The sequence below is a fragment of the Lycium barbarum genome, chromosome 10, assembly GCF_019175385.1.
Source record: "Lycium barbarum isolate Lr01 chromosome 10, ASM1917538v2, whole genome shotgun sequence".
Taxonomy (NCBI): Eukaryota; Viridiplantae; Streptophyta; class Magnoliopsida; order Solanales; family Solanaceae; genus Lycium; species Lycium barbarum.
The window spans coordinates 4,600,395-4,614,522 of record NC_083346.1 but is presented as its reverse complement, the minus strand read 5'-3'; the positions used below and the strand labels follow the sequence as shown (position 1 = coordinate 4,614,522).

The 14,128-nt window shown below is 33.0% G+C and overlaps 1 protein-coding gene across 1 annotated transcript; it reads left to right on the top strand.

Moving 5' to 3' along the window:
* The first annotated feature begins 2,383 nt into the window (after window positions 1-2,383).
* LOC132613557 (UDP-glycosyltransferase 91A1-like) lies at window positions 2,384-4,056 on the top strand. The gene has a single exon (XM_060327624.1). The coding sequence runs from the start codon at window positions 2,545-2,547 to the stop codon at window positions 3,955-3,957; it is 1,413 nt and encodes a 470-aa protein (XP_060183607.1). The 5' UTR covers window positions 2,384-2,544; the 3' UTR covers window positions 3,958-4,056.
* The last annotated feature ends 10,072 nt before the right edge of the window (window positions 4,057-14,128 follow it).

Genomic DNA, 14,128 nt, shown 5'->3' with positions numbered 1-14,128 from the left:
AATTCAGAATATTTCTTCTCGATTATTCTACCTCTTCTGGAGGTGAGTCGTGATATCTTCACAACCAAAAGCACGTCTGTATTTATAATCTTTACGAAATATTATCATATTCACTTCAAGGAATAGATATGTATTTATTACATTTATCAAAAGTTCTCATTCTTCAGGAATGGAACAAAATCATCTATACGTGTTCTGAGCACATCAAATTATGATAGCTTAATAACTCTTTTAAGATGTTGCTATTTCAGCGGCAATCAAGGTATCCATATAACATAGAGTATGTTTCTCTAACATATCTTCAATTGTAATCACAATATGCCCATGATAATATTTTCACTTCTGGTGATTATAGGCTTAAATGAATTTAACCTCATTAAGGCATAGGAAACATTGTCACTTCTGGTGAACATATATTTTGCAAACTCTAATTCTTAGTCATTAAGAGATACGTAGTTAATATCATAATCTCTCTTATTCTCCAGGAATAAATTTGAGACTCAGAACTACCAAGTGAATTAATTAGGTTATTTGGATCAAACGGAATAACGTTGTGTCAACACAAGCAAAGGACAAACGACATAAGATTTAAAGGAAATACTAACCTCTTCTGGAAAATCATCATGCTGACAATCCAATCATGAAATTGTCTTACTTTGTTTATATTAAAGCAAACTGTAAGCCGAAGAGATACCAGTTCTTCTAGGCCACTGTATATAAAAAAAAATCATAAATATAACAAACGGGTACTACTAATCGTGCTGCAGATCAATGATTTAGAACGAGGGTAATTAGAGTTTTCCTCTTTCCAGATCTTAGGATCCTTTTAAAGTAAATGCTTAAGGCAGAGTCTCATGCTGATAACCTGTTATAAAATAATAAACTAAGAACAAGAATATTGTAGAGAAAGAGAGAAGAGAGGTAGCCTCTATATTTATAGGGGAAAAGTGACTTGATCTCAAAGTCATTAACCCTAATATTTCTCCTAAACATAAATATTCATAATTAAATAATATTTATAACATAATTAGAATTTTTCTATTTTTCTTTTTGGTGTGTTGTAAATACTTATTAAATAGGTCCCGGAAGATCCTATTTTGCAGGACTGCAAAAATCTTTATCACTTTGAAAAAAGATCTTCACAATAGCCAATGCAAGTAGTTTCGTACATTTGTATGGATATATTCAAAAACGAATTAAGTATTTCAAGAAGATAAGTTCATCTTACAATTTTTTTTTTTTAAAAAAAAAAAAAGTAAAAGTACATTTAGTAGGGTTCAATTCCATAACCTTAAGGGATAAAACTCAACACTTAACCAGTGCTTCATTCGGTCTAGTTTGATCATGTGTTTCTTCAGTTAATATTAGATATATTTTAAAAATTATATACATAATATACCAAATTTAGTCGGGTGACCATGGGTTCACAATACCCATATTTTATACATAGAATCGCCCCTGGATGTATCAAAGGAAATCCAGAATCAAGTGGAGGAGGGGGTATTGTTAGAGATGAGCATGGTTATATAAAAATAGCTTATGGAAAAGCTTTTGGTAATCTCACCAACAACATATCAAAGGCACAAGCTCTGGAAACAAGTTTACAGTGGCATCAAGAACTTAGAAGTGGAGGTTGACTCCAAACTTTTGATGGACTGGATTCTTAATAAATTAGACACATCATGGAGCCTATGGAACAAGATTAACAAAATCAGAGAACTACTTCTTGAGCTGGATAATAGAAGTGTACAACATTGCTTTAGAGAAGGGAATAAAGTGACTGATAGCTAACCAACCCAACTGGGGCCTCCAGTGCACAAGCATAACTTGGATCACACAACATCTACATGCCCAGAGAAGCTAGAGGGGAAAGTGATCAATGTGAACATAATGGGTGTGCGTTCTTTCAGAATGATTGCAAAAAAGAACTATTTCTATGTCGATAGAGATTTGTAAAATTTTACTATTTTGATGTTTCCTGAGCAACTTTGTATAGATGAGGATCTCTACCTCCCTATTATTTGTGTGAGCTAAATAGAAATCTTACTAGAATGGGGCTATCCTATTCTAAGCAGGTGAGGGAATCCTCCTCCATTTTGTGCATTTTGGATTTTGGATTTTAGTAAAGGCATGTACTCTCAATAGAGTTGAACGATTAATAAAAAAAAAATGGATTCATACATTTTAAAATCATTTCTGGGTGGGAAAACCAATCAACGATCAATAGAAAGAAAAGTTTTCATTCATAAACTTCGGTTAACGTAAGCAATGATGAAATCCTATGAATCTTTGGTATTTTAAATCATTTTCTGGCTGGGAAAACCAATCAACGGTCAATACAAAAGTATACTTAATTAACTGATACAAGGAACAAAGAATATAGAAAACCAACGGCTATTGAAAAATAATTAAAGCTGTACTAGTAAATCTTATCTTAGTTGAACACTTCTTGAGACTCATGAATCTATAAATTCCATTAGTTGCCAAGAAATTAAAATACCTCCAATTGCAACACTGAAAAACAGAGGTCTACAAAGCATAACAATGGCGGAAAACAGCAAAAAACTGCATATTGCAGTATTTCCATGGCTAGCTTTTGGCCATATGATTCCATATTTAGAGCTATCAAAACTCATAGCTCAAAAGGGTCACAAAATTTCCTTTATTTCCACTCCTAGAAACATTGATCGTCTCCCAAAACTTCCACCAAATCTTGTCCCTTTCTTACATTTCATCAAACTGCCTATGCCACACGTCGAAAATTTACCCGAAAATGCAGAAGCTACTATTGATGTTCCTTATGAACAAGTCAAGTACCTTAAAATAGCTCAAGATGGACTTGAACTATCCATGTCTAAGTTTCTTGAAGATTCAACGCCTGATTTTATACTCTTCGATTTCACTTCTTACTGGATTCCTTCAGTTGCTAAAAAATTCAATATTCCAACGGCTTATTTCAGCATATTCATCGCCGCGTTTCTGGGTTTTGCCGGACCTGTACCTGGATTAAACAACGACTATGAAATTCGAAAGACGCCGGAAGAGTATACAGTTTCCCCGAAATGGGTGCCGTTTGAGACTAGTGTTGCGTGGAAGCTGTTCGAAGTTTCAAGAATCTTCGACGCTTCCATGAACGGAGATGAAGAGAACGTTTCTGATATTTTTCGTTTGTATAAAACTCTTGAAAATTGTGATCTTTTGCTTGTGAGGAGTTGTTCAGAATTTGAACCAGAATGGTTGAAGGTAGTAGAGGATATTCACCGGAAACCGGTTTTACCGGTGGGGCAACTACCGACAACGTCGTATGAAGACGACACCACGAAGATGGATACATGGAGAGAAATAAAATCGTGGCTTGATAAGCAAGAAAAAGGGGAAGTGGTTTACGTTGCATTTGGTAGCGAGGCAAAACCAAGTCAAAATGAAATCATTGAGATTTCACTTGGATTAGAGCTTTCTGGATTACCATTTTTCTGGGTTTTGAGAACTAAAAGAGGGGAATCTGATGATGAATTGATTCAATTACCAGAAGGGTTCGAAGAACGAACAAAGGGGAGAGGAATTGTGTGCACGAGCTGGGCACCACAACTTAAGATACTGAGTCATGACTCAGTGGGTGGATTTTTGACTCACTCGGGATGGAGTTCAGTAGTTGAAGCGATTCAGTTTGAGAAGCCATTGGTTCTCTTAACATTTTTGGCTGATCAGGGGATAAATGCTAGGCTACTGGAGGAGAAGAAGATGGCGTATTCGATACCGAGAGACGATCGAGACGGTTCGTTCACTCGTGACTCAATGGCTGAGTCATTGAGTTTGGTACTCGTCAAAGAACAGGGTGAGATTTACAGGAAGAAAGTTACAGAGATGAAAGATCTGTTTTGTGATAAGGGAAGACAAGATAATTATGTGGAGAATTTATTAAGTTATCTCCAAAACTATAAAAACATGAAAGGGTAGGAAGAACTTGTGTTCGCATGCACGTTTTCAATTTTTTGAATAATTGTAATGTGGGTTAATTTGTCCTCGATTATTTTATAAGGTATCAATTTTCTCTCATCAGCGTATGCATGGTATAACTTTATGTACATTATTTATTGTCTCTACTAAATTTAAATCATGATATCTAAAGTATACACACACTTCATTGATCATTAGATCACACATTGAGTAGTCATAAATATTGTGTTGGAGTGATAAATAATCATCTTTTATCTTCAATCAAAAGATTCCAGATTCAAGCTCTAAATATATAGTCTCCTTTATTAAGGAATATTTTATCTCCAAGTAGTACTTTATGTCAATCCGATTTCATCGGCTCTTAAGTTTTCATACATAAACTCTGGTTAACATTGTAAGGGCAATCTGGGATTGCCCTTCGCTGGGGGTGGTCTTTAATTTTTGCCCCTCAGATCAGTAGTCTTTAATTTTTGCCCTTCGCTAAAAGTTTCTTGGTTCCGAGTTTGAATCCCCACTCAATTAAAAATGAGAAAAAAATTCGCAAGACATAAGTTGGGATTCGCAGGGCATAGTTGGACCCAACTTACCTTAAGGCAAAAATAAATAAATTGTTATAAAATAATAAACTAAAGCAAGAATGTTTGTAGAACAAGAGAGAAGAGAGTTCTTATTTCTTATGAGGGATAAAATACAATGAAGAAACTCTCTATTTATAGGAGAGAATTGACTTGGTGCTAAAGTCACAAATCCTAAAATTCCTCCTAAAGATAGACATCACAATATTATAATATTATTGATAACACTCCCCCTTGATGTCTATTTCGATAGATAATATGCCTCATTAAAACCTTACTACAAAAATCCAGTGGGGAAAAAATCTAGTGAAGGAAAAAGAGTACACATTTATAATAATACGCTATTTGGTTGTCTCATTAAAAACCTTATAAGGAAAAATCCAGTGGGACAAAAACCTTGAAAGGAAAAAAGAGTACAACGTGTATTAACTCCCCCCTGATGAGAACTTTAATCCAAAAACTTGAATCTTCACATCTTCACTCGAGAGTTGGAGTTGATATAGACTTGGTGAATAAATCATTCATATTATCACTAGAGCAATTTGTTGCACCTTGGTATCATCATTCTTTTGAAGCTCATTTGTGAAGAACAACTATGGTGAAATGAGCTTGGTCCTTTTATGAATCCACTCTTTAGTTGGACTATGTATGTTGTTGCATCTTCAGTCTTTAGATAGAGTTGCATCAGCATATAATATTGTTGAAATCACTCCAAGTGCATTCCTGACTTGCTTTATAAATAGATGTTATCTTTATATGATTTGACAGTCATGTAAAATAACATCGTATGACCATAATCCTTCATAGTCATAGCAAAATATATAAATGCATCAATTGCATAAAGATATAACACTTCAGGACTAAAAAAATCTGCAAGTTTCTCATTTCAACTTCTTTCAACAGAAAATAAATTGCTTTTGAGAACTCTTCAAGAGTTTCAATAATATTCAAGTAATCAACTTGCACCAACAATATGACAGATTTTGATTTTCACAAAGTCATAAGGATAAATAGAGTCATTTATGCCCTTAGTCAGTAAATATTCATTAAGGTGATAAAATCGCGTTCACCTTGCTTCACTTAATTCATATGAGAATTATGAACAAATTTCTACAACTTGTATATGCTTCAGGCATTTAAAATTCTTCAGCAATTTTCATATAATTTTATCAAGTAATTCATATAGGCCGTGACAAAATCTAATTCTATTTAAATATGTGACATCTTCTGGTGTCTGGACAGCAGGTCCAATAAGCTTTACGCTTACCAAGATGTGTCATTTCACTTGATAATAATTTCTACGTTAGCATGCTTTAATAGACGTAGAATTTAGATCCTCATAGTCTTTTACAATATTGCGCTATATTGTACGAAAAATATCTTCGACTATATATATTATTTGTATCGACTCGCAATGTGACATAACTTATTGAGATCTCATCACTTCCATTATTTTTAGGTACCTAAACCTCTCATGAGGTTTCATTAAGTGTCACGTCATATGCTCTTCAAGAGTACATTGCCTCCTTATTATGACCATTTTGATCATTTTCCCCTCTCCCTTTTCAAGGGTTATTTCATTTGGAACCGATTGATCTGCCATGCTTCATGCATGTTGTATACTTTGTCCTTCTGGGACATTAATATTAATAGGAGCATTTTGCAGTTGAAATATGAAACTAGTTTTGGGTCAGCAAATGCTTCTAGCATTTAACTTGAAATACCTTTTGAATGAGGATCATACTAATGATAATTCACCAACATATTTCATAACTGCTTATTCCTCACCCTTATGTTCGATAAACTAACATATATCCCATATTATTTGAGGGAATCCATCTTCGCACATCATGGTAGATTAATTAATCATATACCATACATAAAAACTGTTAGATGAAAATATCTGGTTCCTAATCCTGAACCAATTGTGAGGAGAGAATTTACTATAATTTGTTGGCCTGAAGCATACAAGTGATGTTGTATACCATATATCATATATCAGACCAGCACATAAAGCTTTGTTCTCATAAACAATGGTTTAACTATTTATCGGAGGCATTCAACACCAAACCAGCTTGAATATAAACCAGCATTAACAAGATGAATTATCTTGATTACATACTCAGAAAATTGTGCTCTCAACTCAATTATTTTGAGTAAGTAACTTTGCATATGTCAAACTGCAAGTTGACAATAAACACACATGTGACTGTCTTATCGATGCATCTATTTGAGACATCACATAATAGGTGAACGGGCCCATATTCACCTTTTATATTTTTTTTCAGAGTTAGGAAATTCAATCCCAACATTAGCCAGTATAATCCACTTATCATGAGAACAAGCAACAAAAATAAATTCTTGAAGAATCTTCTAGTTCTTCAATATATGTAAATACTCAAGTTACACATCATATTTGAATAGGATGGCCAAACCGCTCATGCCGACTAATAAAATTATCTATTCTAGTAAACTTCCGGTTTACCATGCTATGTGCTATTTGTTTTAGTAAACTTCTGGTTTACTATGACATGAATTATTTTTGTACCAATAAACTTCTGGTTTATTGTGGCATGCAATTCATCATGCTTATATTTGTAGTACAAATCGGGTAACCTTTCATATTCATATTTCTTTTCCACTATGATATTTTGAAGATATTTAGTCCTCCAATCATTTAAATCTTCAATATGATAGTCATATACTTTAGTAAACTTCGGGTTTACTAGAACTTGTGTTTCAATCATCACACCTTCAAATATTTACAGTCTAGAATGAATGACATAATAGTATATAAGCTCTTTAGGAGCCTTTAATTTATTCTCCATAATCACATATTGTTTGGACACTACTGGTGCCGTGATACTTGTAGACAAATGATTAGGCTCTTCTGGACCTTGATCATTAATTTTGTACTACCAAATATTGCTTAGATACTGCTGGTATCATAAAAGAGTTTTAGTTAGATACTGCTGGTGTCATGAAATGAACAGTAATTAAATGGACATCTAAAAATAATACAATTTATAAATGATTAAACATTAAGTTCTAAACTTCAGTATTTCAAACATCTCCTTCAGCGAGATTTGCTATTAACGTCTGAATATTTTGTATCTTAGCGGTGACCACAGAAATATTACATCCTTGATCAAGAAAAATACATGAATTTGTTATTTCCTTCAGGGAAATCAATAACAACTAATCATGCTATCAATGTGGTTATAATAGAACATATTCTATAAAATCTTTTTCATTTGCCTTGGAATGATATATAATAAAAGTATCCAAGATAATTTGACGTACGGCAGGTACGTGCAGCAATGACCTTCATACCACAAAATAACATCTATATCTTTTGCTATTTTATCTCTTCAGGAGGTATGTTTTGGTATTTCTTCATTCACTTCGGGGAATGAAACTTGACTCATTTAGATGAACTTTTTCCATAATTTTCAATAGCTCATTATTTCTCTCCACCACAAGAAAATACCGCTCAATATATTTCTCAAACCTTTTTCAGCTTGTCAAAAGTCATACCAAATACTTCTAGATTTATTACTTTAGGTATCCACAAAAACCTATCACAAAGTATATATTCAATTTAATACGCTCAAGCATATTTTGATTGACAGAAAAAAAAAAATGTCTCAGTTAACTAGGCATGACTTTTGCTATCAGGACACCAAAAGGTATATGATTTTAAATTTATCATTAGTAGTTCATGTAGTTGGGTGATATTATAAATTGATGGCAGAGAAAAAAAAAACATCAGAGTAGTTTTGATTTAACACTATTTTACTCAAACACATAAATATGTGTGTAAAACATAAGCCATGTAGACAAATGAGATATGAGCACAACCAGTAAACTAAACATAGAGAATTAATTAAGCAAAATATAGTCATGTGTATTTGTATAAGGTATAATTTGAACCAATTAAAGACTTGAAAGTATCCAGCAAGTCACGTAATTATCCTTGCACAGGAAAAACCGTTCATACTTGGTAGTGAAAGGTTATTTTTTTTTTATCTCTTCTGGAGATGGGTCGTTATAACTTCACAACCAAAACGCACGTCCGTAGTTATAAGCCTTACTACATGCTCTCATTCACTTCAGGGAATGAATCTGTATTTGTACGGTTCATCAAAAGCGTCCGTTCTTCGAGAAGGAAACATATATAATCATGTGAACGTGTCTTAATCATATAAAATTATGATCTCTTATAATCTCTTTTAAAATATTGTTACTTCTGAAACAAATCGGGGCATATAATATAGAGAATCCTTCTCAAACATATCTTCAATTATAATCACAAGCCTTTAGAAATATTGCCACTTCTGGTGGTTATTTATTTCTTCCAAATTCTCATTTAGCCATTAAAAAATATGAAATTAACATCATAATCCCTCTTAACATTATTGTTCTTCAGGAACAAATTTGAGGCATAAATAATTCAGAACCAATTAGGTTCCCTCAAATAGGATAAACCAAACAAAGTGGATATCATTAGTAGCAGAAGACAAAGACATCCAATATAAAAGCAATACCATCGCTACATATTTTTATTTGCTCAATTCAACTAATAATTAGTGTTGAAAATATCTGAAAGTGCAAAACTTTAGAATTCTCATATCCTTTGCTTAGTTTCAGCCAATAATGGAATCATGTTATTTTGTTAACTTAGAAAGGAAACAGTATGCTAGAAAGGAATACCAAGCCACTGTACAATATGATTTATTAAGGATACATACCTCATGAAGTGCAAACAGACTTCAAACCATACACTGGGAACTGTACGTTCTCCTCCAGTGAGTAATATGTTAATACGACAGATCTCCGCCCATGACAACTATAGCATCAATTTAATTTTCTTAGATTTCTCTTAAGTTTCCTGAGAAGGTAGTATTGATGCGGAACTAAACTTCAATAAAAAGATTAGAGACTCGTGCTGATAACATGTTATAAAATAATAAACTAAAGCAAGAATGTTTATAGAACAAGAGAGAAGAGAGTTCTTATTTCTTATGAGGGATGAAATACAATGAAGAGAACCTCTCTATTTATAGGAAAGAATTGACTTGGTGTCAAAGTCACAAACCCTAAAATTCCTCCTAAAGATAGACATCATAATATTATAATAATATTTATAACATAAACAATATTTTGCTAGAATTTTGCAAACATTTGCCTTAAGGCCTAACATTGTTTTGGGCAAAAGTTAGGCCTTAAGGCAAAGGTTTGCTTTAAAGCCTAATTTTGGGTAGAAGTTTGCCTTAAGGTATAATCCCAACTTAGGCCTTGCGATTTTTTTTTACTGAGCCTAAGTTCGAACTCAGAACCTCTGAATATTAAGCGAAGGGCAAATATTAAAGACCACTAATTTGAGGGCCTAAAATTAAAGACCACCCGAGAAGAAGGTAATCCGCGCAAAAAATATAGGAATTTTTACAGCCCATAACTACCTCTAAGACTTATTTATTAGTAATAGCTACCTTTTTTTAATTATATTTGGGAGCTTAATTATTTATCAAATTACCATCTATAACTTATTTTTATAATTGCAGTATATTTTCCTAAAAATAAGGTACCTCTCTCCCACTTACCCATAATCTTTTTTTTTTTTCCAAATATTTTTGTCTCACCTATCAAATCTATTTTCTCCCTCACCCCTCTTTCTCTCTCTGTTCCATCTCATAGTCTTTTAAATTGATTTTCTCTCACCTATCAAATTTATTTTCTCCCTCACCCCTCTTTCTCTCTTTGTTCCATCACCTACCGTAGATCTCATTTTCTCTTACAAATCAGAAGAATCCTACAGTAGTAGCAGCAGCCATGGTCGACGACGGAGTGAAGCTTTATTAAAAAGAGCCATGATCGACGATAGAGTGAAGCCATAGTCGACGACGGAGTGAAAAAAAGATCTCTAACAACAGTGAAGGACGATGGAGTGAAGCTTTATTAACTAATCCAATTGAAAGTCTTTATCTCCGGATAACATCATTTTTGTAGCAATCTGAGACGACTCGCTTCTTTCGCATGAGAACACCATTGATGACAGTTGTGGAGCTTCATGCCCACCAAGTGTTTGATAAAATGTTTCAGTATATTTCAGTGTATTTCTATGTATTAACAAACAATATATTTAATTTTCAGTATATTTCAGTGTATTTCAGTATATTATTTCGATGTATTTCAATGTATTTTTTTTTTTTTGGTGTAAATATAGTTAATGTTCCAAATATAGAGCCTATTTTTACTACACTTTGTTTTTCACGACTTTTGTATTTCGTTGTATTTCTGCATTTTGTATTTCTAATTTATGAAACAGTTTCTGATATATTTCATTGTATTTCATTGTATATACGCATACTACAACTTTATATTTCTTAAACAATTAACCATATTTCATTATATTTCAGTGTATGCTTTTTAGTGATAAAAGTTGAGAGAGATTCGTAAGATTTTATGGAAGAAAAACTGTTATGCGTGATTTATGGGAAGTTTTAAATTGAATCCCATAATTTTTTATTTTTTTTAAACTGTTCCATAAATAGGACCTGATTTTACTCTTCAGTGATTTGTGTGAAATATGGTTGATTTAATTTGACTTACTATTTAAAAAGGAAAATAATATTATGTTCCAAAAATATAGCCTATTTTTTCTCTCATAATTTTTTTTAAAAATATGTTCCAAAAATAGAGCGTAAATTTACTCTAACGTGTTTTGTATTTTTCTGTATTTCGCTATATTTCACTATATTTCAAAAATGCGAGATACAATTGAAATACAACCAAAAGCAGCTACGAATCGTAAATCTTCAACTTATAGCTATAACTAATTAGAAGCTATTAAAAAATAGCTATTTGTGTAAGTTTTACAAAAATATACGGTAAGCAATGATGATTCCTGTCGGTCTTTGGTATTAATCGTTTTATTCGGCCCGTAAGGGATTAGATATGTCTGGATCATTGTTTGGGCCCTTTCAAGGTCTTGGCCAAAATCATGTAATGTATTTTACACTATGTGCAAAGATGTTAGTAATTGTCTTACTCTTTCGTCTCGATTTATGAGTACTTTTTTCTTTTTAATCGGTTAAAAAAAAGGAAGAATAACCTATATATACGTAAGAATATTTACAAAATATGAAGATATTTTTCAATTTACAAAATATATTAATAGATTTCTTATAAAACATATACGAAAATTTTGTGTATGAAAAGTGTATATCTCACTCAAAACTTAAAATTTTCGCTCAGAATTTTGTGTATGAAAACTATATGAAATATATATATCTCGCTCAAAACTTAAAAAATTCGCTCAAATTTGTGTATGAAAATTATACTATGAAATATGTATATCTTGCTCAAAGCTTAGAATTGTTACATTTTTCGTGTATGAAAACTGTATAAAAATTGTATGAAATAAGTAATAACTGTATAAATTGTGTATAAAATTCATGTTAGGTTTTTGAAAATTTAATACAAATACAACAACATTTTATACAAATTTAATACAATTTTGTATCTCTCTTCAAATTCGGATGAAATTTAATACAACTATAACAGCATTGTACACAACTTTCATACAATCTCAATACATTTCCAAATAGTCCAAAATCAGAATAGAAGTTTTTGTTTTTTCCGAATTTCTGGAGGGGCAATTAACTCAACTGTCTACCTAGTAAATTTCTTTTTCTAAAATCCAAAATTTATAAACTCAAAATTGTGAATCCGCTTCCGACGGCCTATAACTTATTATGAGGTCTTCTCCTTATCTAATGGGAAAAATTGAAAATGAGGAAGCCAAGAAATAATGAAAACTGTTATAAACTGCTTGTACATATTGTCCGCTTTGGCGCACCTCACGGCTTTAAAACGCGTATACAAGTAAAGGCTTCAGGCCCAGCTTATAAGCACGCACACAATCCCGTGTGCGAGCGATGTGGGAACTTCAAGTTCACAACACACCCCCTCATCGCGAGCATCGTGCTGATAACGTGTTATAAACTGCTTGTACATATTGCCCTCCTCCTTCGTATACGCGTTTTAAAGCCGTGAGGTGCGCCAAAGCGGACAATATGTACAAGCAGTTTATAACACGTTATCAGCACGATGCTCGCGATGAGGGGGTGTGTTGTGAACTTGAAGTTCCCACATCGCTCGCACACGGGATTGTGTGCGTGCTTATAAGCTGGGCCTGAAGCCTTTACTTGTATACGCGTTATAAAACCGTGAGGAGCCTGAAGTCTCCAAAGCGGACAGTTTATACAAGTGAGCTATGGTGCCTGGTGGCCCTCCTCCTTCGTATACGCGTTTTAAAGCCGTGAGGTGCGCCAAAGCGGACAATATGTACAAGCAGTTTATAACACGTTATCAGCACGATGCTCGCGATGAGGGGGTGTGTTGTGAACTTGAAGTTCTCACATCGCTCGCACACGGGATTGTGTGCGTGCTTATAAGCTGGGCCTGAAGCCTTTACTTGTATACGCGTTTGAAAACCGTGCGGGGCCAGAAGTTCCCAAAGCGGACAGTTTATACAAGTGAGCTATGGTGCCTGGTGGCCCTCCTCCTTCGTATACGCGTTTTAAAGCCGTGAGGTGCGCCAAAGCGGACAATATGTACAAGCAGTTTATAACAAAAACCCTATTTTCTATAACAAAGTTTTCATCAAAAAGTAGAATTTGATGTTTTAATTCGGATAAGATTGTGAGGAAGCATAAGTTGAAAGATGACAACTAGAGAGGTATAAAAAACACTTCACATGGAGAAAAGCTCAAAAAGTTATTTGACCTTGCAAAAATAAAATTTAGAGAAAACAAAGGGCTGGGGTGATGACGGGAAAAGTAGTTATTGCCACGTACTCCACTTTTTCTTTTTGTCTTGCAGTGTTTTTTTTTCTTTTTCTTCTTTTCAGATCTGAGCATACTATGAAAGAAAAGGGAAAGGGTGGGGTCGATGTTTTTTTTCAGATCTGGGCAGATTAGAGAATGGGAAGAGAAAGATAGACTTTTTTTTTTTTTTTTAAATCCGTTATGTTTTGTAATTAAATTGATATATTTTATAAATAAGGAAAAGTATTCTTATGTTTTGTAATATAGAGTCTTAAGTAATATTATTAGGTTATTTTTCTTAAGAAGGGATGATATTTCAATATTTAGTACTGAATTTAATTGTAGAATATTCAATATACCCTTAATGAAATTATGTATAGCCACGCAAATACCTATGATTTATTTTAGACCACAAGTTTCAAATGTCTTTATTTTTTTCTTAAATTTTGTGTCCAGTCAAACGTCATCACATAATTTGGGACGGAGAGAGTAATATATATATATATATATATATATATATATATATATATATATATATATATATAGGAATCTTCACTCAAAGCAAACAATTACAAGCCGAATGTTTTGTTTGGATACACTGTACACACTTGACCCGACGGAAAGTAAAGGCAAAGAATGTAAAGAGGAAAATAAATCCTTTGCTAATACGAAAATGAAAAAGGGAAGACAAAAAGGAACAAACTAAAAATGAGAGAAAATGAAGAAGAAAGGGAAACAATATGCTTTTATCCTTTTCATTTTTTA